This window comes from Spea bombifrons, chromosome 1 (genome assembly GCF_027358695.1).
Source record: "Spea bombifrons isolate aSpeBom1 chromosome 1, aSpeBom1.2.pri, whole genome shotgun sequence".
Classification (NCBI taxonomy): Eukaryota; Metazoa; Chordata; class Amphibia; order Anura; family Pelobatidae; genus Spea; species Spea bombifrons.
The window spans coordinates 85,353,305-85,378,283 of record NC_071087.1 but is presented as its reverse complement, the minus strand read 5'-3'; the positions used below and the strand labels follow the sequence as shown (position 1 = coordinate 85,378,283).

Here is a 24,979-nt window from a genome sequence, read left to right as displayed (position 1 = left end):
AGCAAGTGACGTTTAGAGGTGACTTTACCTTGATGGCTTCTGGACAGCATCTATTACATTTCTCTATTGAGTCTGCCATGGCGTTAGTTCTATAACAAGAGACATTTGCTTGATTTGTATCACTTTGAGGCAGGCTAACTAAGGGAGGTAGATTGTTATAACGAGTCAGCACCCTTAGAAGAAGGATAGGGACAAGTAATGTAGAACATTCCCTTAATCTGGCAACTGAATTTCATTTAAAGGCACTCCGCTACCACTTTCCAGAGAAAGAAAGCTCCCTGATTGAATGTTGTTGTGTTTGGTAATTTTCATACTACACTTAAGACAATTGGAGGTATGTATATTAAAAATGCTGGCAGAAAAAGAAAGCATTATTTAACATCATAAATATGTTAACTTTGACTATATGATTACTCTTTACCTAATTACCCTTTCATCTTCACTGGTATACTAGTAAACATCTCACTTTGATGATTGCGTTTGTAGGTAGCCCTGTTAACGACTACCAAACTATGTGAGCATCTCAGTAACTGGAAATCTTTTATCCCAAGCAATAAAAAATACTCGGCTTACATCAGACGAGCCAACTGAAAATACTACAAAATGCAACATCCCCTGTCAGCCCCTGGCTCAGTGTGATGAGAGCTGCCATGAGCTGTTGATCAAGTTGTAGGCTTTGATTAGATCTTCTCTAATGGTATCTTGGGTCTCTTTTCTGTACATTCACATTCTTCTTTGAAGGGTAGCTGGAGGCTGGCAGAGCGTGTCTGGAGCCCTTTCTCTTGACACGTGGGGCAGCATGCAGTGTGGCCTTTGTCCTGGCATTCCTTGCATGTCAGAACCAGCTGGCAGCAGCGGGCCGTGCAGCAGAGCGTGTATTGGTCCCATGGAGCCGCACAGTACCGGCAGTCTGTGAGCAAAAAGAACAATAAGATCCAATAGACAAATTAGACTTCACAGGAACTGTGTATTGCACTGGACTGCATGCAGCTTCAGACAGCATACTACATCAGTTTGGAATGGATACTTCCAATCATGGATGAGTTGAGATGAATCAGTTGCCAAAAATATTATTTTATGCCCGATAATAACCCTTATGAAGACTTTATGTGGATCAGATTTATATATGTTTAAAAAAAGTTATAGTTTATGCTCTTAATTTAATGATATTATATGAACCCCACATTAATCGGTTTGTACAGATGCCTTCCACAGTATGGATAAAGATCTCAGGGTTGAGGAAACTACCTGGATACGTCAATTAAAATTACAATACTGAAGCAAGAATATTGTGTAAAAAAAATAAAATAAAAAAAGGCAATGTTGGAAGTACAAAGAAGCATAGAAATAACGTTGCCAAGCCAAAGCATACAAAACCTCACCTAATTTTCAAATAAATGCATATTTGGAAGATGAATGGATAATTGGTAAATAACTGAATGCTCAGTCTTGACGATTCATTTGCTTTTGATAAAGACACGGCCGTGTTCACTTACGCGATATGATATCATCGTTAGAAGAGATTGTATAGCGTCCATCAAACACAAATAGTTTTCCTCGGAAATAACCATCTGGGAACTGCTCCAGGTATTTATGGATTCCCCCCTTCAACTGGTACACATCTTTGCATACATCCTGGCCATGAAAAAACAGATTACATTCATTGGCTTAATCTGAAAAGGTGTCAAAGGAATATAGACATTGTCGCGAAGGAATTACAACAAAGGAACGGCCATGTTAAAGTGGAAACGTCACATTTAAGTTCATTCACGATCCTAATTTTTACAAGACATACTAATCTTGTTTTTTGATCTCTCAAACAGAAAGTAGTATGGAAAAAAAAATATTTTCTTTGAACGTAAAATATAGTATGATATACAGTAACGTAGGTGTTATCTCATTCTAGAATTCATTCTAGAATAGCCTATATGTGTTTACCTTTGACCTGAGATAAGCGGAACCCCGTTCACAACGGATTCCTCCTGTACAGTACATCAGTACAGTTTTATCTTTAAAAACTTCAAGGTTTTGATCCACATAGTTTGGGAAGTAGCTGAATTTCCTGATATCTGGAGCCAGGCAATTCTGGAATCTGCCCTGGAAGAGAAGACTAATTAAGAACAACCACCACAAGTGGCAAAACAGAGTCTTAAAAAAACTTAATATAAAAAAAACTTTAATATTGATCAGTTCATATTCCCACCAAATTAAGTTATACAACACTGATCTTGGACATGGCTGCTTCTGGCCAAGATGTTTGAAAAATCTTTTTGTGAACAAAATTTGGGGTATAAACTGTTTTATTTGAGGCTATCAAACAACCCTGAGGGAGAGTATGAAGGATTTTATTTCCAGAAAAACTGACAATTGTCTATGACTAATTACTTTTGTTTTTACATCAGGCTTTATCATCAACACTTTATTAGGTACACCTAGTAGTGTGTTGGACCCCCTTTTGCCTTCAGAACTGCCCTCATTCTTCGTGGCATACTTTCTACAAGGTGCTGGAAACATTCCTCAGAGATTTTGGTCCATATGGACATGCAGATTTGTCAGCTGCCCATCCATGATGCGAATCTCCCGTTCCACCACATCCCAAAGGTGCTCTATTGGATTGAGATCTGGTGACTGTGGAGGCCATTGGAGGTCAGTGAACTCGTTGTCATGTTCAAGAAACTAGTTTGAGATGATGTGAGCTTTGTGACACAGTGCATTATCCTGCTGTAAGTAGTCATCAGAAGATGGGTGCACTGTGGTCATGAAGGGATGGACATGGTCAGCAACAATACTCAGGTAGGCTCGGTTGGTACTAAGGGGCACAAAGTGTCCAAGAAAATATCCCCCACACCATTACACCACCACCAGTCTGAACCATTGATACAAGGCAGGATGGATCCATGCTTTCATGTTGTTTATGCCAAAGTCAAGACTGATCAGACCAGGCAACGCTCTTCCAGTCTTCCATAGTCCAATTTTGGTGAGCCTGTGCGAATTAGCTGACAGGAGTGGCACCCGGTGTGGTCTTCTGCTGCTGTAGCCCATCTGCTTCAAGGTTCGATGTGTTGTGTGTTCAGAGATGTTATTCTGCATACCTTGGTCATAAGGAGTCGTTTTTTGAGTTACTGTTGCCCTTCTGTCATCTCCAACCAGGCTGCCAATTCTCCTCTGACCTCTGACATCAAGAAGGCATTTTCATCCACACAACTGCCGCTCACTGAATATTTTCTCTTTTTCGGACCATTCTCTATAAACTGTAGAGATGGTTGTCCATGAAAATCCCAGTAGATCAGCAGTTTCTGAAATACTCAGACCAGCCCGTCTGGCACCAACAACCATGCCACGTTCAAAGTCACTTAAATCCCCTTTCTTCCCCATTCTGATGCTCGGCAATTGATGAGACGTACCTTATAAAGTGGCTAGTGAGTGTATATATTAACCAGTTCTATTTTTCATATTAAATAACATTCTACCTCAGATTTCAAATTTAGCAAAAACGTTTTGCTACTTGAGAAATTCCACTTACTATTTTACTTTCATAAAAGTTGCGGCAGTCAAGCAAAATAGTGTTGCTCTCTTCATCGTGAGCTTTGGATAGATACTTCTCTACTTCTTTATGAAACTCTTCTGGAGTTAGATGGACAGCTGCAAGGATAAATAGTAAAATAAAATGTGTGATTAACTGCTTTTCATAAAATCATGGATGGGAAAGGGTTGTGTAGGTCTCAACATGTGGCCTCCATGAACTGAAGTTTGAGCACTTCCCCCACCAATTCCCTGCGTAAACCCCTTAAATACCAATGACTTCCTAAGACCGGGCCTCAAGGTCGCTACGTATTTAACACGCTATACTAAAGCAGTTGGTTGTTTTGCGCTGGGATATGGTTTTACTTTCTTTGTCTACAAGGTAAGTATCTTGTACACATCTTGTCTTAATAAGGAGCTAGATCAACGCACCCATGTAATGAAACAGAGGAGCCAAAAGAAGAGCAAGGGCACACACAGAGCATTCTGTAATTTGCTCATAACATGTCCGATACCAAACCAAGAATGGAACATCTGTAATATTTATCTGGGCTTTGAGATTCCTGACACTATCTACACACCTGTTTCTTTGTAGGAGACTTTATGTGGATCAATTCCCATTGGCACAATCTCTTGGAAAATACCAACTCGTAGGTCAGGGAAACAATGTGCTCCCCCTTCGCTTGTCTGTAGAATGAGCCAGAATAATGAAATCATGTGAGATCATGAATCAATGAAAAGCCCCATCATTTCCACTTCTAGTGATGTAGTTCTCCCTGAATTCTTCGGAGGTCTCGGTGAACTGGGTTACTTATTTTCTACTTTCATTTAGACAGGTTTGTCTCCATTACCAGACTATGGCAGCTACAGTCATATCTAACATCTAATATCTTTTAAAAATCTCCAATGTTTTTAAAAGATGCCTTACCACAACTCTAATCCATACTAGCATCACAATGTTGATGTACCACTGCTGCTACCATCATAATACGTGACCACCGCCGCTCAAAGTTACATGCAACGTTGTCACCATCCAAGTAGGTATTTTGCAGTATTATTCTGCCAAGGATACTGCCATGGTGTCAGATCCATCACATTTTAAAGGGGAACTCCCACCATACTTTTATATCCCTTTGCTACTGTCCTATGGTTGTAAGGAACATGTATGTATGTAATATTAGTTGCAAAACCTCACATCAATAGTAACTTTATAATGTGCTTTTTGTTTCACACAAATAGATTGCATATACATTGCATAAACACAACTTGAAAAATGAATCGGTATAAAATAATTAGCTGCAAATGGCATCATCGTAGCCATGCAAGCAATGCATAGTTGCAAAAATAGCAAAGTGCACCTGTATTTGTGACAATACCCTGGATTCACTTATAGTGTTTCTGACATCAGCTCAGACTAGTAATATCCCTGATGTCTGGCTAGGAAAAGTCTAGATACCAATTGACAATATAAATATATATATATAAGATGAGCAAAACATTTGAATAGGTTGCCTTTTCATTAAAAAGCATTAACACTTTTTAAAAAGCATCCCAAATTGCTACTCTGTGACCTTCTACAGTCCTGAGATCTCTCTATAGGCTTCTTTTATATCTTACATTTTAGCAGCATATAAGTATCCTATTTAATTAGAACCTTGCTCATGAAACACTTGCACTTGGACAACCCTGCTGCAAGATCATTGGGGAAGCTACACCTGTCTAGAACTTACCTTGAAATCTTCCAAGCACATAACGGGCTTAAACAGAGGATGCGATAGCATAGTGCTGATATAAAGCCTGGTAGATAGTTTGCTCCCTCCCACTGTTCCATTTATTCCCTCTGTAGCGATGCGAATCTAGAAAGTGCAAAGACAAAATCATTTCCTACCTAAAATAAAAGATAGGTCATCGTTCCAGGAACATTTAAATGCCAGAAGGATCTGAAAACTGTACAAATGCTCATCAGATACATAGGCCAATACATCTCATACGGGGTAAATTCCAGACGAGCCCCTGTACCCGTGCCTATTTCTTAATCGCAAATGTAATCATTTATTAGACGGGTCCTAATTTTGGTCCTACCGGTTTATAATAAGCTAGTATCAAACAGGAGAGCAGCTCTGCAATCATAAGCCCCAAATAATACCATACATACATATACCAAATACATGTTGACACTGCAGTCCCTAGTTGTAACAAGGGGGCTTGGGAAGCATTTATACCCCAACAATATCGTTTCTGTGCCCCTCTTATTAAGTCTATTTTGACAAATACGAGTTGGACATGACAGGATTCTGAACATTGGTACCCTTGCCATTGGTAGCCAGATGTTTTGGGACAATTAATTATTGGGCCTCTAGCTTTGTTTTGCCCCATAGAAAAATAGTTATTGCCCTCCCATGGCACACACATGTATAATTGTGATTTATATATATATATATATATATATATATAGCAGCCTGGAAGCATCCCAGAGAATACTTACTTTGCCCGTGAGATTTAGCACTTGACACAATGTCCTTTGCCAATTGCAGATCCATTGGGGGTCTGTTACTTCACAGTAGCAGTAATATAAAAGCACTTCACCCGGGTCACTATCAAGTAAACAGAAACATGTTAAGACCCCATTAAGAGGAGAAACCAATGTGTTCTTTCTCAAGCACCAGAGAAATGGAAATAATTAATATTTTATTCATTTGCAGACTGAATACGGTCATGACCCAGATCAGGCCAAAGCAGGCCTGACCCAGGAACAGGGCATGAAAGACAATCAAGGATGAGGAATAAGACCTCCATATCTATCCAGAGGAGAGGGTGAACCAAAATGAGGAATTAAGTCCTCGTTATAATCCATGAGTTAAATGGGGAGGGACATAATTTTATTAAAGGACACTCAAGAATGCAAATGAATTTTACGGAATGCAAGTCGGAATTGGAATTAGAAAATTCGACTTGTTGCTTTCAACTCCCCAAACTGCCTCTACTGTTTGCACAAGCTGAGATCTACAAGAGAAAGTGCCATTGAGTCAGGATAAAGCTTGCATTTGTGTGAGGACAGGGCTGTTCGGTGGTAGATAATAGTTTTCCCAAAATCAAACAATGTTTTAGGAAACATTTGGCTATTATGCTTCCGGAGAGTCTATGGAGGTAAGGAATTTTGTTTGACCAATACATGCGTTACCTTGTCAGGTCATCTTTGTGGTATTGACTTGTATCTGGTAACCAATCAGAAATGTCACATCGGTTCCAACACTTGTCCGCTGAAGCACATACATCATCTGCGGATGGCACGGAGGTGGGTTCTGCAGCTATCATCATTTCTTCTAAAATGTGTTCAGTTTGTTGCAAAACAACGGCTGCGTGCTGTGCGGCCACATGTCGGTGCACAGCCACCTGGTCTGTAAACTCCTGGTCGCAGCATCTCCACCGATCAACATTCCTGTAGCTGGTTTCAGCCAAATCAGCCGCCAACTGCAGTCCTCTGACGAAAAGCGCAAACGCCTGCAGATGATGAACAATATTATTTTTATCATGTGATAAACTTTCACAGCTTGTGGTGGTCAATAAATAAAAATAAATGCATCGAACTATATTTCTTAGGCTAATGTCTTTTGCTATAAAGTATTTGAGATCTGAAGAGACAAGATATATGTAGAAATAACTAAATAGGCATTCAAAAGGACAAATGACAGTCTATACACACATTACACATCATGCATGGAGAACTGTAGTTTCCCCAATGAGCTTCTGCTGTGGCTTAGCAGGCACTGCATAAAGCAACAGTGAGATTGTTTCAAAGCCTAATCACACATTGAATCATGCAGGACCAGCTCAGGCCCTTTTGCCAAAGACACTTGGCTAATGTTTGCCCTTCATAAAGAATAGTGAACTAAGAAAAATGAAATATTAAATGAACTCAAGAGAGAAGAGGTTAAATAATCAAGCACCGAAAAGGTCACATAAGAGTTGTGGCACTTAAAGTGAATTTGGCTTTTTCTGCAAAAAAAAAAAAAAAAAAAATCAAAAAACCCAAAACCTAAAAAACCAATTACCTTCTTTTTTGCAAATGTATACTTTTTTCTTGCGCTGGCGTCCAATCTGGCTTTTAAGGCACTTTCAGGAGTGAGAGTCTCCGACCCATTGAAGTCTACATCTGGGAAGTTCAGTTGACAGTGGTCCATGGCAGCCCCAGTGCAGCAGGAACACTGAAACAGCTACTTTTAAGGCACACTTCTGATACGGGTCCAGAAAACCGAGGACTTCCAGCGCTCAGTTTAAAAAAGAAACCATTGAAATGTATAAACTGAATTTTCAAAAGAACCCCAGCACCATTTATAGCGTAAAAGTTCCAGATGCCTTCAACGGATTGCTCTCAGCAGTCTTCCTGGATCAGTGGAAGAGCAGGAGGGGTCCGGAATAGTATCACAGCCGGCTCACATCTGCTCCTCAGATCTTCTTACCTAAAAACTGAATGAAACAGCTGCTTAGGAAAGCATGGCAGTGCCTCCCCCTCCAGGAAGTCCAACAGCTCAGGGATCGGAGGCAATTCACAACCGTTAGTCTCAAATGCATTTACCCTGTGTTTTGATAAAGTACTGTTTATGCCTCTGTTTCTGTATTCTCCCTTCACTTATTATTATGTGGACTATTAAAGTTTCGCTATTCAAAATTCTTATTTTTTCTCAATTGCGAGCAAGGCCCTCTTTATCTAATATATCGGTTTGTCTTAGTCTGTCAGTTATAGTCTTGTCATACCCTTTGATTATGTGCACTGTAAGAAGTGCTGCTTAAACTGTGGAGCTATACAATTATTTGTATTTATTTAGTTTTCTATAGCGCCGTCATATTGCATAGCGCTGTACAACAGGTAGACAGGACTTAACAAGTAGTATATAACATAACAATTTGACTTACAGAAACAACAGGTGAAGATGGCCCAGATCAAAGGCGTTTACAATGTAAATAAAAGATAATAATAATCCAAACAGAATTTCATACATTGGCCACAACTTTGGAACGGCTATGATTTAGGGTGTCTGGATTAGACACGTTATTATTAATATGTCTTGTACCAGACTTATTAAAACCCCAACTGTATTAGTAACTTCATTCATTTTAATTATTATGTCAAAAACCCTCTAATCATTTTAAGGATTAATCAGCAAGTATATTAATCCGCCAAATTTCAGAGGCAAATATATAATTGACATGATTTCCCTCTATAAAAATAAACAGAATACAGGTAAAGTAATAGCACTATGAATGTATCACCAAGCACCATAATTACACGGGAGTCACCAAGTCAAGTACTTTGCACACGTTCCCTTAACGTTAAGCCCTCCCGGAAGCTGGTGCCCTCCATAGCCATAGACGCGCGGCATGAAACTGCCAAGAGCGCCGTTCGCTGTGTATTGTCCGTACAAACGCATCTCTAGCGACCGGAAGTAACGTCGCTTGGTGTCCTTAGCTCTTTTCTGTTTCCGTATCAGAACGATTCTAGGACTCCGGCTTACCTTATTTAGCTTGGCGTCGTTGGGTGATTTGTAGCTTGTGCTCTCATAACGCGTGGAAGAACCAGACAAAGTGATCAAGAGGCCGAGAAACCAGAAGGTTCGGGAAGGCGCGAGCGCTGTCATTATCCTCGCGATACCACAGCTAAGAGCTCTCGCGCTTAGACTTGCAGCTCACGACTCACCGGTGAGGAAAGGATCCTCGTGCCGCTCTCCGGAGGCCTGTCTTTTTTTCCCCCCTCACGTTCTTATTTTCTAATTTATTTATTTTTTTAGGTACCGCGAACAATCCACCGCCATGTCCAGGAGAAGGCACAGCGATGAGAATGATGGTGAGTACCCTAGAATGGTCTTGTGTATTATGAAGGTCTATGTAGCAGTGCATCTCGGCGTATTATTCCGAGGGACCGCTGTAAATCTGTATTTCTTTTAACCGCAGGAGAGGTATGTATGTATGTATGTGTGTATATATATATATATATAAGTACACATTGCATGGACGCAAGTATTGGGACACCTGACTGTTGCTACACCCGCAGTGACTTTGCTGACATCACGTTTTGGATACATAGACATTAATATGTAGTGGGTCCCCCCTTTGCAGCTATAACAGCTTCTCCTCTTGGGAAGGCTTTCTGTAAGATTTTGGAGTACTCCTGTGGGGATTTCTGTCCATTCATCCAGTAGAGCATTTGTGAGGTCAGCCACTGATGTTGGACAAGAAATCCTAGCTTGTAATACTTGTTCCGATTCATCCCAAAGGTCTTTGATAGAGTCGAGGTCAGAGCTCTATGTGGCCCGGTAATGTCTTCCACACCAAACTCATCCAACTATGTCTTTGGGTGTTGGGCACAGTCATGCTAGAATAGAAAAAGGACCTTCCCAAAACTGATCCCACAAAGTTGGAAGCATAGCAGTGTACAAAATGTATGCTGAAGCATTGAGTTCCCTTTCACTGGAAGAAAGGGGCCCAACCCCTGAAAACCAGCCCCATACCGTTATCCCTCCTCCAAACTTTACAGTTGGCACAATGCAGTCAGTCAACGTTCTCCTGGCATCCACCAAACGCAGGCTCGTCCATCAGACTGCCAAACAGAGAGGCGCGATTCATCACTCCTTACAACACGTTTCCACTGTTCCCGGAGTCCAGTGACCACTTTATCCAATGCTTGGCATTGTACTTGGCGATGTGAGGCATGCAAGCAGCTGCTCGGCAATGGAAACCTGTTCCATAAAGATCCTGCCATGCATTTCATAAAGTGACTTATTGCAAAGGTGGCATCCCATCACGGTACCACATTTCACTCAGCTCTTCGGTGACCCATTTCATTAACAAATGCTTATAAATGCAGACTGCATGGCTAGGTGCAGGATTTTATGTACCTGTGGCATGGGTCTGATTTAACCACCTCAGTCCCAATTAACCACCTAGTCCCAATACTTTTGTATGTACAATAAATACATAAAATGTCATCCTTGTTCAGTTTTTTTTTTTGTTTAATAGTGGATACTTTGCATGTCCTGCTTACCAGTGCTCAATTAAGTATTTCAATATCAATTTGTAACTTGTGGGGCTCTATAGATACATTAAGAAGGAATTGCAAAAACACATTTTAAGGTTAGTTCCAAGCCTTATTGGATTAGTAGATTAATAGTCGCTTGTCTCCCCAAAAAGAATGCACGTTAAAGTACTCTGTGAGCACTTTTTATTATACAGTCTTTAAACTGGAAAACAAAACGTAGCTGGAGCTGCCTGCTTCCTCCATCTTCCGGTTTAAATTGGCCAGTCAGTGGGAGCAAGGTGCCTCTATTTAAATAAATGAGAGCTTTCCTGCCCACCGCACTCTTAGAGCTGACTGGTGGGAAGTATATCATGTAGCTGGGACATTGCCTGGAAGGAGGTTAACACAAATAGGTAAGGGAGACTAGTGTGTAATATATATAATACATAATACCGTATTTGCTCGATTATAAGACAAGGCTTTTTTCAGAGCAAATGCTCTGAAAAATACCCCTCGTCTTATAATCGGGGTCGTATTAGCAGTAGAAAGAGGGAAGTGCTCAAATAGGTCTGACTATGAGACTAAGATCCAGATCCCCCGCAGCGCTGCAGGGTACCTGGATCCTCCTGTCTACCCCCCCAATTTTCCGGTGCTTCTGAGTCCCTGGTGTGTGGCCAGGGCAGCGTGTAGACGTCTACGCGATTCGCATAGGCAACTTCCGCTGCAGCCGGAAGGAGGTGCGGTTAGCAGCGGGGGTTGTCTGTGTCCATCGCGCAGACCTTCTCCGGCTGTCAGAGATCAGTGTTCCCCACACCTCCTTCCGGCTGCAGCGAATCGTGTAGACTTCTACACGCTGCCCTGACCACACCGGGAGTCAGAAGCACCAGTATGTTTTTTTTTGGGGGGGGGTTTAAATGGGGGGCATAAGGCATTTCTGTAGGCAGAGTGCTCTATGAAAAGCCATTTAACCCTCTATACGCCACTCTGCCTCCTGAAAGGCCTTATACCTCCCTGTATGCCCCATAATATGCCTTTTAACCCCCTAAATGCCAGAGTGGCATATAGTGGTATAAGGCATTTCTGTAGGCAGAGTGCTCTATGAAATGCCTTTTAACCCTCTATATGCCACTCTGCCTCCTGAAATGCCTTATACCTCCCTATATGCCCCATAATATGCCTTTTAACCCCCTAAATGCCAGAGTGGCATATAGGGGTATAAGGCATTTCTGGAGGCAGAGTGGCACATAGGGTGTTAAAAGGCATATCAGGGGGCACAGTGGCATCTAGAGGGTTTAAGGCATTTCTGGGTCAGAGTGACAAGCCTGGGGGCAGATGTGCATAACTGGGGGGGGCAGGTTGGAAAATAAAGAATTAAAAAACAAATTTTTTTTTCTCAATCATAGCTTTTATTAAAAAAAATAGTTTAGATGAATTAACATTTACTGGTAAAACTTTTTTCCTATAGGGTCGTCTTATATTCAGGCTTTTTCTTTTTTTCCTAAATTAATATTCAGATTTTGGGGGCTGGTCTTATAATCGAGCAAATACGGTATATGTATATATTACACACATCACACAAAAACAGCTCTGTTAATTTTTTTTGTAACTTTTTTTTTTTTATCCTGTTTTAAAGGGGCAGTCGAATTGCCGAATGCTCTCTGACACCGTCCTTTCACTGTACCGCAGGCTGCTGGTATATTATGTTTAATGCCACTACAGTCATGCACAGGCAATTGGGGCATACACATTTAAATGGAGCTGATTGAATAGTAAAATGGGTAAATGTTAGAATTTGATGATTGGGTTAACCAGCTGTGTATACTGCCTTGTCAGCGTATTTTTTATGCAGGAGCATTACCCTGGTATTCCAGCTATGAGCATGTAGGACATTAGTATGTTGTGTTTTCTTGCATCACTGGAATTTGTGTGGTAACTTGAATGTCTTGCTTTATTTTCTGAAGGAGGACAACCTCATAAGAGGCGGAAAACATCTGAACCTCTTGAAGACAAAATAGAGTCCTTGATATATAAAGTTGGGGAGAAGGTAACCGCTTTGTTTTCTACAAACATATTTGTCGTCTTTTGGGGTGGAGTACACTTTTGTCAATATTCCTGTACTTTTTCACTGTTTTAAATGCAGAACACCATAGATACCCTGTGTCTAAATCCCACTCCCCTTTGAGATCAAACTGTTCTAATTGTCATGGCCATACCCTCTCATACCTTTTAACTTAAGATGACCCCCCCCGCCTCCATTTTTCCTGTATTTGGTACTCATTGATATTCCTGTAATAACAGGCCAAGCAAACATTTTGCTTGGGCCCCTGCATTGACGGCTATATATCCCAATAATGTTATACTACATCTGTAGCGTGGAATACAAAAAGCAATAGGTCCTGCTTGTAAAGAATGAAAAAATGACTATTAAGACGATATTTACTTTTGTCAATAGACAGTTTCATTTGATGTCGGAACACTTCCAATATTTTGTATTTCAAAAATGTTAATATACTTTGTTTCAGAGTACGTTTTCCTTGGAGAGCAACTTGGAAGGGTTGGCTGGTGTTCTGGAGGCTGACTTGCCAAATTACAAAAGCAAGATATTAAGACTTCTGTGTGCAGTGTAAGAACAAAATAACGTGCATCTATTAGCTTGCAGGCAATATATTTTACACAATTTTGTAGCAATGCTCAACGTCATAATCTTGACAATAGCGTGTGTGTGTCTCACTGAAATATATTTATTGAATACTGTCCAGTTTTTTTGTTTTTTTTACCTGTTTCCTTTCCTCCAACAAACTGAAAAACCAGCATGCAGTACCTCAAACTATTCAGACTGAGTTACAGAGATGTTCCATGTATTATGCTGTTTTTTTTTTCTTTTTTTGCTGTGTAGTGCGCGGCTGTTGCCAGTGAAAATGACTATTTACACTACATTAGTGGGACTTCTGAATGCCAGGAACTACAATTTTGGCGGGGAATTTGTAGAAGCCATGATTCGCACACTTAAAGAGGCAATAAAATCCAACTCGTACAGCGAAGCTACGTATTTAGTAAGTGATTGTCTCCCTGTGGTGGGAATTCTAAACTTATCAAGCTATTTTAGTTTTGCTGCATCTAAGCATCACAATAATGAATAAAACAGCACTACTACTTTGCCTAAAAAAAATAAAAAACTGAATGGCTGAGATCAGTTAAAGCAACTCCTCTAAGGTACATCGCAAAGTCAAATAAAGAGTAGCTTAAAAAAAAACTCCAAACTTAATACGTGAGAAATCTGATATCCATAGCAAGACAAACAGAAAGGACTATGCATATCTGAAATATCCCATAAACAAATGGGAACATATAGACCTGGCATAAGTACCTTTTAATATGAGATTTCTGGGGAATGAAGACCTATTTAGATTGGGAAGTTTTGCTTTAACAGCCTATTTTGATATAGTCCTTTTTTCATATTTTTAAATATTTTTCCCTCCTCTGTTCCACAAAGGTTCACTTTCTGTCTGATCTTGTGAATTGCCACGTAATTGCAGCACCTTCAATGGTGGCAATGTTTGAAAACTTTGTTGCAGTTACCCAGGAAGAAGATATTCCTCAGGTAAGGAAAAAAAGTGAAATGATTAAAAAAAAAAAAAAAAAACTGGAACAAAAATGTTTGAAGTGATTGAAAGGTGGTCTGCCATTTGTATAGCCAGGACAATCTCTCTGAGGGTGACAGGTAAATGTAGAAGGCAATAGAGTGGGTATGCAGGGTGTAAAAGCATAAAGCGATCCTGAATTTAACCCAAGACCCAGGATTGATTAAGGTTTCAGTTTTTTTAACTGGTGCAGAAATTGAGAAATTTGGTGGGTCTTTTTTACTTTGGCATTGTGATTTATGTGGAAGAATAGAATGCATTCCCATAAATGAACATGTAGGTTGTTAACCGTGTCTGTTGGTAGATGTGAAGTGGGCTGTATTTGGCTGCTATGCCATAAGTGACTACGTTCGGTATGCAGTTAAGGGAAATATTCTGTTTTTTCTGTTTATTGTAGGTACGAAGTGACTGGTATGTCTATGCTGTTCTCTCCTCACTTATCTGGGTTGGCAAAGAATTGTATGAAAAGAAGGATGTTGAAATGGATCACCTCTTATCAAAAATCGAAAGTTACCTCAAGTAAGTTGGTTCTTAACTGTGTACTACATGTAACTGAAGAGCCACAAGTTTATTTATTTGCTTTTTTGGGGGATTTTAGAGATCTCATTCACCAGATGGAATCAGACTATTTTAATAGTCTTTACTATAGTGTGTGAATGTATAAATAAATTGTGATCTGGGGTCCCAAATCTTAGTTTACTCTTATTGTTTGAGAAGATTTCCCCCCACCACCACCACCCTCCTTTCCTGGGATGGTGAAGCTTCTTCCCCTGTTTTATTTTTTTCAGTGTGTTTAAGGCTTATGGGGGAGCCTTGTTCCTAGGCTCGCAGCTGTGAAGAATAGGCGAGCCCTTTGCCATCATTCGGATCCCTGGGGGGTATCATGCTTCTGCCAGGGGGCAGTTTTGAGCAAATCTGTTTTATTTGCTTATGGATTTGGGCAGGCTGCATGCTGTCTGGAGTACAGTATGTACAAAAATAAATGCTGTAACGTAAGAATGCTTTCAAAAGTAAAGATGTTAATAGTTTATTTAACAAAATGCAAAGTGTGTGAACAGAAGGAAAATCTAAATTAAATCACTATTTGGTGCCACCAATCTTTGCTTTCATAACAGCATCAATTCTTCAAGATACACTTTAACAAAATGTTTTAAGGAACATGGCAGATAGGTCGCTCCAAACATTTTGGAGCACTAACCGCACTCAAACTTTCTGCCTGGGAGAGATCTTGCTGGTGCGGTATGACTAACTTGCGTCTTAGTCCTGCAAAGGTCTTCAGCCACCTCGCCTTGTTAGTGAATTTGGCTGTTCCAGTTTTATTCCCCCTACACTAGTTCAATTAATGATTGTGTTTCAACCTACGTATTGATCGCTGGCACCGTAAAATATTCAACTGCTGGAAATAAATGTGTATCCAATCTTGATGATTTGTATCAGTTTATAAACCCAAGTTTTGACGTATCTCGGCAATCCTGGTTTGTGTCCCTGAAGTTCAGGGTTGGAAGGTATGACCCTCACTTTTTCTCCTGTAATATAAATTGATTTGGTTCCTGCAAATGTGCGTTGGAATCATGTGATCATACTGTCATGATTAACTCATATAATGTAGTGGATGCATGGAAGGGTAACCCAGCAGAGGTGGTTAGTTTCTTTGTTTAAGCATTCAATGAGTTAATCTGAGGTTGATTTAATGTGTTTCTTTGTGAATGCCCTCTGTATCTGTTCTGGCTAGAGGTGTCATCTTCCCAAAGGACCCCTGTGGTGATTCATGGCCTAACAGATAAGGATCCTTAGTTATAGGAATTCCATTCCTATCTTAAGTGGAGGGGTTTCCATCACCTTTACCCCACCATAACTTATTGGCACATCAAAGATGGGACCCGATTCTTGGGGATGGTGTCATATAATCAGTCATGTGGTCAGAGGGGCGTTTGCTTGCAAAAGTCTGATTTAGGGACAATGCAGCGACCTCAAAGGAGAACTCCATGATATACTCTGATCGGAACAACATCGTAAGAACCGCCTGGACTTAAGGAGTTCCCACAGGCCTGCTTATTGGAGAAACTCGTGAGTGAGGGTCCTGTGTTTAAGTCCCATTGTTTTTAAGAACTGTTTGCTGTTTTATTTTTCTTTTGTATGTCTTGTTTTTTGTAATTCTGGCACTGTGTAATCTTTGTCTTTTTGTTATTAAAATATTCATAATCCAAGTCTGTCTTTGGGCTCTAGTATCGATATCCACAAACCCTAAGAGAGGATAACACGTTACCATATTGTTATTGAGTTTTACAGGATATATATATGTTGTTTGCCCGGGGTGGGTTGATATATATATCGCGATAGATGTTCTAATTCGGATTTCTCACGAATCCGGTATCAAAATCGTGAGTGGTGGCAGACTACCTGGGGGGATACGGGCAGGATTTGGGGGTTAATTTGGTATAACTGATGCCTTGTTAAGGGGTCTAGTTAGTAAATCCAGAGGCCTGGTGCTATTAACCCCTTCATGCCCACGCCCTCCACACAGTCACGGCTTGGCAAGTAGTCCTGACCGTGACACATACTGTCATTTTAAAAATATTATTTAGGATGTCCTCAGACAATCCTGAGTTATCCTAGTATTCCCAAGAAGGTGACTTGCTAATCTAAGCACCCAGCCTGCCATAATTGCAAAGCTGCCTTATCTGAAAGACAAAAGTTGTGCTCCCCATATCTTCAGTTAAACTTGCTACTGAGTTCAGGGAATGGATGTGTGCTGAACCTCAAGCTTCATTTGAACAACTTTGGTAGCACCTTGATGGATTCCTATACCTTGGAGCTTGTGCAGTACCCAGGAATTCAGTTCAGAACCAGCTCAGTAAGATTTCCTCCAACTTATTTGGTCCAATAGATATAAAAGCTGACCATGCAGCAAAAATAAAGCCTTCGGCGATATCCAAAACTGTCATTGCAGCTGCTTCAGTCTGTAGGTGGGTTCAGTGGCTATAAGATGATGTGGCTGTAAGTACCAATAAGGACAATATATTTGATCTCTCTTCCTCCTCATAAAGAAGATGAGCGCTCTCAGGCTCATTATATATCTGGGTTTTGTTGTCTTCTGTTTATCGAAACGTCAAGATGACATTAATAAAACCCATGTTGGAGATTTTAACTCAGGAAGATTATCTGGCCATCCCGAATCTTCAGTACGCTTACATGCATGTCCCAATCAGGTGGTGATCCGAGAAGGATCTGTGATGCTCTCCTGACAGATGCAGGAATTCAGCATTTTCAGTTTCAGGCTTTCTCTTTTGGTTTGACTTCATCTCCACGTGTCCTCACCAAGCTTCTTTCAGGAGAAGTGTTGATCTTAAATAAGGATAGTTTTATAGCAGTGAATACCAAACATCTGATTAGCCATGTGGCTTCTCATAGGCGGCTAAACCATCAACCGGTTGTGGGTGGCTCTGGATAAGGATTTTGAGGAAAATGGTCAAGGTGGGAAAGGGATCGACCCTAAGTAGGAAAAGTAATTGGAGTAGAACTCACCAGATGTTCAGTGATGTTTTCCGTTATATTTAGACAAAACAGAAGCTTTTGAGGAAATCTTCTAACCTGACATTTGCAGGGTCAAGAAAAGGACAGTCTTTCTGTGGAACGGATCTGTAAAGCTACAGTATAGACAGAAGTGTGTGTGCTAGGCTGCGATTTCATGGTCCTGCCCATTTGAGCTTTACTAAATCTCTATATCCAGGGATATGGAAACAAAAAATCTTTTTGCCCAAGAATCTTTTCATTGTTGTTGTTTCCACCACTTACAATTTTGAGTCTTTTTTTTTTTTTTTTTTTGCTGTCAATCTATTATTTTAGAGTAAGAGTGGGGTTCTGAGGGTTCATAATTTCTCCTGTTTTCTACTGGAAAAGGAAAAGGAATTCTTGGGTAAAAATGTTGTTTTTCAATTATGTATGTTTGTTTTTTAGATACAGCAGCTTACCATACTTGGGATATAACATGAATGCAAATGTGCACCCAACTCTTCATGGCCACTGTTTATAATGTTATATAGGTGACACTTTGCACAATCAACACTATATATGTTTCACTATTTTTGTCTATTTTTTGTGCTTAAATTACTTTCTTCTTGCAATTGTGCAGTGTTTGTAGGACCTACATTTATTGGCTCTCTGAAATGTCCAAGGTTCAGCATCACAATATGGTCCATTTATCCCAATGCATACTACACCTGTGCTCCGAGACCTCAATTAGAATTACAAATCCTGTTTTTATTTTAATTTTATGTTCTTGTCTCCTGCAGAAGACGCCAGAAGCTTCATGTTTCTATGTTGCAAGTCTGGTCAGCGGAAAAACCACATCCACAGGAAGAGGTGAGCTGCTGTTAGCAGTCCAGTCTCCAAAGCTGGACGTTTAGTGAAAGAAAAAAGATCTTCTACACGCATTAGAGGCAGTAGGTGCTGGAATTGTGTAGGACGCAAGATTCCTTTCCTAATTCCAGTGAAGAATGTCTGCGCCAATCTGCAGGTTTTAGAAATAGTTCTCCGTAAATTCTTCCCCTAACTTTATCTCATTACATGATGTCGTTTTAGCATTGTTCAGTCCTTTTCAGCTGTACTGTTTTTAATAAACAGAATCTGTTACAGGAAATGTCTAAATTCTCAAGACTTTGGCTAGGGTTAAAACATGAGCTCTTAATACATGCTTCAACTGCCCTGATGATGAAAATCACTGTTTGAATTGTTTGTTTTTTGTTTTTCTTTGTCCCAGTACTTGGATTGCTTGTGGGCACAGATTCAGAAGTTAAAAAAAGATCGCTGGCAGGAAAGGCACATCCAGCGCCCCTACCTGGCCTTCGACAGCATTCTGTGTGAAGCTCTGCAGCACAACCTGCCACCGTTCACACCGCCGCCGCACACAGAGGACTCCATCTATCCCGTGCCGAGCGTCGTTTTCAGGATGTTTGATTATACGGATGCCCCAGAAGTAAGTTCCATCGCTGTCTGTTTTCTAACATTGCCTTTCACAGCTTTTGTGGTCTAACGTTTTACTTTGCCGTGACAGGGCCCTGTCATGCCTGGCAGTCACTCTGTGGAGCGCTTTGTTATAGAAGAACATCTGCATTGCATAATTAAAACCCATTGGCGCGAGAGAAGAACTTGGTATGCAATTTTTTTATTAGTTAATAGGTGTAAATGTGCTTCAAATGTAGTATTTGGACATTGGTGTATTTTACTGTACACAGCCTGGCTGTTGCTATTGCACCAGGGCCAGCACCTGGTTAAGGAGGCTGCTGGAGTAGAAACAATAACATCTGTTATTTTATCAAGCCGACGGAAAAGTCTTGAGCTATCGTTCTCAGAGAAGCAACATATTAATGTCTAATCCTGTAAAATATGTTCTCTTTTAGTGCTGCTCAGTTGCTAAGCTATCCTTGGAAAACTAAGATTCCTCTAAACTATCACATTGTTGAGGTACGTATGTGCTATAGGTGAGGCGCTCCCAGCTTAAGTTCACATTCGTCTGCGTAGCACAAGGGAACTGTGTAGGGAACTGTTACATCCGGGGACTAGTTTCTGCGCAGAAATACTAATTAGTAAAGTTTTCATTAGAGATTGTGTATTGTTATGCATTTCCCTTTTCATTATATATGATATAATTGTATCTCTCTCATGAAATATAATCATGCTGTATAGTTTAAATGGGGAAAGCCACATGGCTTTGTGTATGCGGAAGAGCTTGAGTTGTTGAGAGTAACTGCTTGAAGGATGCCGAAGCAGGGCCTTTTAACTTGGACGTCCTGCATAGATGCGTGCTGTAGATTTCTGACACTTGCGTGTTTTACTGCTTTGTTCCGTTCTGGTTTCTAATGCAGCTTTTTTTTTTTCTCTCTCCAAGGTGATATTTGCAGAGCTCTTCCAGCTCCCCGTCACACCCCATATTGAAGTCATGTATACAACTTTGTTAATTGAACTTTGTAAACTGCAGCCTGGATCTTTACCACAAGTGGTATCCTTTTTACGCTCAAATTAGTAGTGGTGTTTTTACCTGTATGAACATCAGCTGCCGAAGTATGTTGACATGCATATTAACTAGTAACGCGCGCGCACACCCAGTTCAAAAGTTTGGGGTCACTCAGCTGTTTTCATGGAAAACAATAACATCTGTAGCGGTGTAACATAATTGCAGAAGGGTTTTCTTATGATCAATAAGTCTCTTAAATTTATACTTGGATTAGCAAACACAGCGTGCCATTGGAACACAGAAGTGATAAAGGACCTCTGTACGCCTATGACTGCATTAAAAAGCAGCCATTTCCAGCTACAATGCTATTTCTCATCCATTTCATGTTATTTTATTGCGCAAAATTTGCTTTTCTTTCAAAAACAAGAACTTTTTTTAACCGACCTCGAACTGGCTGGTCAAAAAAAGACACAGCTTTCACCTTTTTAAATCCAGTTTTGTAATAGTGTCTGAATTGTCTTACCATCTAAAAAATATATATATTTCCAGTTAATGATTCCTTAATGAAAATGAATAGCTTGCACAAGCAACTGAAATGCTGTACATGCGTTTGGACACCATGAACACAATTTGCATCGACAGGTAAATGTGTGTTTACACATCTGTGTGTGTATATGTATATAATTTTCTTGATTGTTTCATTGGAGGTATATCTATCCACAAATATTGAATCGCACTGATTTCTCTCTAGGTTTATTAACTGGTTTTCTCACCATCTGAGTAACTTTCAGTTCCGCTGGAACTGGGAAGACTGGTAAGTGCGCTGGTCCTTGTACAATCTGCAAATCTGTGTGAAATGCTTTGAGTACGCATTCATTAATGCGTTTTATTTGTGTGTTCCAGGGCAGATTGTATTCCCCAGGACATAGACAGACCGAAGCCCCAGTTTGTCAAAGAGGTTTTAGAGAAATGCCTGAGGTATATCCGTTATATGGTGTCACAGTTCTCGGTTTGTTAATGTTCCACCATACTGTTGTGGTGATGCAGTTCTGAAGTTCATATTTTAGAGCGTGGCCTCAAGAATGTGTTTAGCAAGGGCCATTTTCATAATCCTGATGTTATAGTCTGCCTTCTGTATATGTGTATAAGACACTTGCTTCCTGGCGGTGTTTGCATTCGGTTTCAGCAACAAAAAATCTCCTACCGACACCATCGCTATTCTTTTCAAACCTGGTAAGAGTTTTCCTCCCTGCCCGCTGGGCACACTCCACTAAGTCTGCTTTATGTGGATTCACTTTTCATTATTTAACCCATTTTTCCCCAGGCTTTCCTATCACCAACAGATTTTGGACATAGTGCCTGCGACATTTTCAGCATTGTATCCCGCAGCTCCCAAATGCATCTTCAAATATGGAGATGAAAGTGCCAGTAAGTTCCCAAAATTTGCTTCTGCCTACCCCACGGCTATAAGTTTTTTTTTTTTTTTTTTTTTTTTTTGTTTTTTTTTTTGTCGGGTTACTTTTATCTGCTTGTTTGTCTTGTAGGTTCTTTGCCCGGATATGCTATTGCTATCAACGTATTGAATCTAATAAAAAATAAGGCTGGCAACGACGAGATTTTTAATGTTTTAAAAGACGTACCAAATCCCAACCAAGATGATGACGATGGTAAGAATAGCTTCATGATTCAGTAGAAAAAAACAATATAGATCTTATATATATATAAAACTCTCACCACGGTAAATGGTTTATCAATGAATATACCTGAAATCCACGTTTGTATGCGTTGCTGAAACGTGAAGACTTCTCGTAATAGTTCTGTGTTTTGCTTACAGATGAGGGCATGAGCTTCAACCCCCTCAAAATCGACGTTTTTGTACAGGCATTACTGCACTTGGCATCAAAGTCGTTTAGTCATTCGTTTAGTGCTATTGCAAAGTAAGTGCATTTTTCTTTGTTTCTTCATTGATTGAAGTTCATAATGAGGGGAAACATAAGATGTTCTTCAGAATCGTAGTATTTAACCATAAATGTATATATTTTCTGTTACAAGGTTTCATGAAGTCTTTAAAGCGCTCGCGGACTCAGATGAAGGAAAGCTTCATATTCTGAGAGTGGTTTATGATGTCTGGAAAAATCACCCGCAGGTAAAATTGTTGATCCATCTTGCTTATTACTAAGTGTAGTTTTGATGACTTTGCAGGCTTTGATCAAACTGCTAGTTAGCAGTGTTCTTGGATTTAATCTTTATTTCTACAAATGTTTTCCAGTCACCCCCACCTCCAATATTTTCTTAAGATAAAAATTCTATCATTACAGATGATTGCTGTATTGGTTGATAAGCTGATACGGACTCAGATTGTTGACTGTGCTGCCGTTGCCACGTGGATTTTCTCCCCTGAATTGTCACTCGATTTTACCAGGTAACTTCTATTATACTTCTCAGTGTATGATGCAAGATGGATGGTGTGTTTTGTACTGCCTTGTGTGTTTTTAACAAGAATAAACTTGTGCTAGACAGGCTTGTAAAATGGGCTCCAAGGAAATATTTTGGAAGTTAACTGTAAACCCCCTCTACTAACTAGCTAGACAAATAGAGCATTGTTGTAGTTGGACTAACCATATCCATATTTATGTGTGATCAATTTTCATTATTTTTTTCATTTTCTCTGCAGGTTATACATATGGGAAATCTTGCATTCCACAATTCGAAAAATGAACAAGCATGTCCAGAAAATCCAAAAGGAGTTGGAGGACTTAAAACAACGACTGGCCAAGCAGAGCAAACATGTATGCCATACCTGTAAAAACAAATTAAAAAAAAAATAAATTAAATGAATACAATCAAGGCTAATGTGTTTTTTTTTTTTTTTTTTTTGTTTTTAAACCTTTTCAGAGGGACAGTGATGACAATGATGATAGCGGGAAGGAGGATGGCCCCCTGGAAGAACAGATAGAACGTTTACAGGAAAAAGTGGAAGCTGCTCAGAGTGAACAAAAGAACCTGTTCCTTGTCATTTTTCAGGTAAGAAATGGTTACAATCACAGTGGTATAATCCTTTGGTTAACTTATTTAAATACAACCCCCAATCAAATGGCTTATGGAAAATACAATCTTCTGATTTGCATTAATGGCGATGTATGACTAGGGTATATCAAAGCGCTGATGCAGCACATGTCTACTGGAAATTTTGACAGTCTCTGCTGTGTTTTACAAGCTCATTTTAAAGAGCGTATAATCAGTAAGGGTGCCTGCCATGTCCATACACAGTCAGATTCCCCTGCCAAACAGGATCGTACGATGGACACTAATTGACTGGCTCTGCCCATCCCAATAAACTGTGCTGCATTACAGGCAGTGGCAGCAAAAATGCCTTTCTATGAGTTGGTAAAATCTATATAAAGTGTGATTTAAATGTTTTTTTATTTACGTAACTTACGCTGTTTTAACCGATAACTTGCTTTCTTTTAGAGGTTTATTATGATCCTTACGGAACACTTGGTGCGCTGTGAAACTGGAGGCATTGATGTGAATACTCCATGGTATAAGAACTGTATACAAAGACTTCAGCAGATTTTCCTTCAGGTAAGTGACACATTGTAGAACTAGTTTATACAGTTGCCTGAGATATGGTATTTTGTGTTAGAGTCCTAAACTTTCCCCCCATCTCTTCACAGCATCACCAGATAATAAATCAGTACATGGTCACCCTGGAGAATCTCTTGTTCACAGCCGAGTTGGACCATCACATCTTGACTGTGTTCCAGCAGTTCTGTGCGTTACAAGGTTAAGAGCTACTTTCAGGGAGTCTACCCAGGAGCCCACTTAGAAAAAGACAGTTTTCAGTAAATTGAAGCTCCTTCAGTGAATACTCTAATCACAGAAAGCTCTTTAAGAAGTGTTTGGACTAAACTTTTTTTTTTTTTTTTTTTTTTTTTTTTTGGGGGGGTGTTTGGTTATGTTTCTTTATCTTGAAATGTGCTATTCTTTGTCGCCACCAAACATTTTAGACTTTTTTTTTTCTTTTTTTTCTTTTTCTTCATTCATTGCTAGAATAGTTTCCTTGCTGCATTGAGAAGTGAAACGGAATGCATTTTTGTAAATGTGGCTACAAGTAGCCAGTTAGCTTATTTTGCTATTGTTTTTATTCCTTGGCCACAAGAAATCTCTCAGACTTGTGAAATTACTTGCATTTTTCCCTACCCCCTCAGTTATTGCATTTGAACAATGGCTTGAAATATATCCAGAATACTTTTTACAAAAATGTTGTGTTTTGTTGCAGTGACTCTTGAAGTTATTTACTTTAATCTTTGGACCTTTTTATTGTTTGTATTCTAAGGAATTTATTTAAAATGTGTAGTTTGCTGTTTTTAAATGGGGAAACACCTGGAGTTTTTAAATGCACAATAAGAGCAATGGGTTGTTTGAGAGGCAAGAAGCCTAAGCCTTTTGTATGTATTTACTAAAGCAAGTGTTTGTAATAGATCAAGAAAGATTAAAAACTCAAAGATCTGATATATAAAGGGGGAAGTGCTCCCACTAATAGAAGTCTCTAATATAAAGTAGTGACCAAGGTCTAGTGTAGAGGACTGCATTGGGAGGCGGGACCCGCCAAGAAAGTTGCCGGCGGTCTTGCTGGGGTTGCGGGCGGGAGCAGGGGGTAAGGCACTGTACCTGCGGGTCCTGGTAATCCCGCGCAGTCTCGCTGCTCCCTTTACAGTGTCTCCTCTCTTGCTCCGCCCAGGAACAAAACTGAGTCACGTGATGTGACATCACGTCCCGTGACTCCGCCTTGTTCCTGGGCGGAGCAAGAGAAGAGATGCTGTGAGGGAGCAACTCGAGGGCAGCCTT

General features: G+C 40.0%; 2 protein-coding genes across 3 annotated transcripts; one reads left to right on the top strand and one right to left on the bottom strand.

Annotated features, from left to right (window-relative positions):
• Positions 1-523: 523 nt before the first annotated feature.
• TSTD2 (thiosulfate sulfurtransferase like domain containing 2) lies at positions 524-7,938 on the bottom strand. Its single transcript, XM_053465794.1, has 9 exons — positions 7,575-7,938; positions 6,704-7,023; positions 6,008-6,116; positions 5,253-5,378; positions 4,104-4,209; positions 3,524-3,642; positions 1,939-2,097; positions 1,497-1,635; positions 524-910 (listed from the first exon to the last, which is right to left on the bottom strand). The coding sequence occupies exons 1-9, from the start codon at positions 7,701-7,703 to the stop codon at positions 681-683; spliced, it is 1,437 nt and encodes a 478-aa protein (XP_053321769.1). The 5' UTR covers positions 7,704-7,938; the 3' UTR covers positions 524-680.
• A 971-nt stretch (positions 7,939-8,909) lies between these two features.
• NCBP1 (nuclear cap binding protein subunit 1) lies at positions 8,910-24,047 on the top strand. Of its 2 annotated transcripts, none has more exons than XM_053465791.1 (24): positions 8,910-9,132; positions 9,309-9,364; positions 12,496-12,578; positions 13,057-13,157; positions 13,431-13,587; positions 14,028-14,135; positions 14,573-14,694; positions 18,468-18,537; positions 18,935-19,150; positions 19,229-19,326; positions 19,575-19,638; positions 20,063-20,173; positions 20,706-20,770; positions 20,880-20,942; positions 21,032-21,106; positions 21,453-21,556; positions 21,673-21,795; positions 21,963-22,065; positions 22,181-22,274; positions 22,447-22,550; positions 22,803-22,917; positions 23,024-23,152; positions 23,600-23,713; positions 23,806-24,047. In XM_053465791.1, exons 2-24 carry the CDS (start codon positions 9,331-9,333, stop codon positions 23,917-23,919), a joined length of 2,367 nt encoding a protein of 788 aa, XP_053321766.1. In that variant the 5' UTR covers positions 8,910-9,132; positions 9,309-9,330; the 3' UTR covers positions 23,920-24,047. The 2 variants fall into 2 exon arrangements, with proteins under 2 accessions (XP_053321766.1, XP_053321765.1); XM_053465790.1 differs by having other exon boundaries at positions 8,910-9,219.
• Positions 24,048-24,979: the final 932 nt, after the last annotated feature.

Coding starts and splice junctions, on each gene's coding strand:
- TSTD2 (XM_053465794.1), bottom strand. CDS start 7,703: ATGGACCACTGTCAACTGAACTTCCCAGATGTAGACTTCAATGGGTCG. Junction 2,098..3,523: donor ACTTTTATGAAAGTAAAATA/GTAAGTGGAATT, acceptor CTTCTCTTCCAG/GGCAGATTCCAGAATTGCCT. Junction 911..1,496: donor TAACGATGATATCATATCGC/GTAAGTGAACAC, acceptor TTTTGCTCACAG/ACTGCCGGTACTGTGCGGCT.
- NCBP1 (XM_053465791.1), top strand. CDS start 9,331: ATGTCCAGGAGAAGGCACAGCGATGAGAATGATG. Junction 9,365..12,495: donor GCACAGCGATGAGAATGATG/GTGAGTACCCTA, acceptor TATTTTCTGAAG/GAGGACAACCTCATAAGAGG. Junction 20,943..21,031: donor CGCTGGAACTGGGAAGACTG/GTAAGTGCGCTG, acceptor TGTGTGTTCCAG/GGCAGATTGTATTCCCCAGG.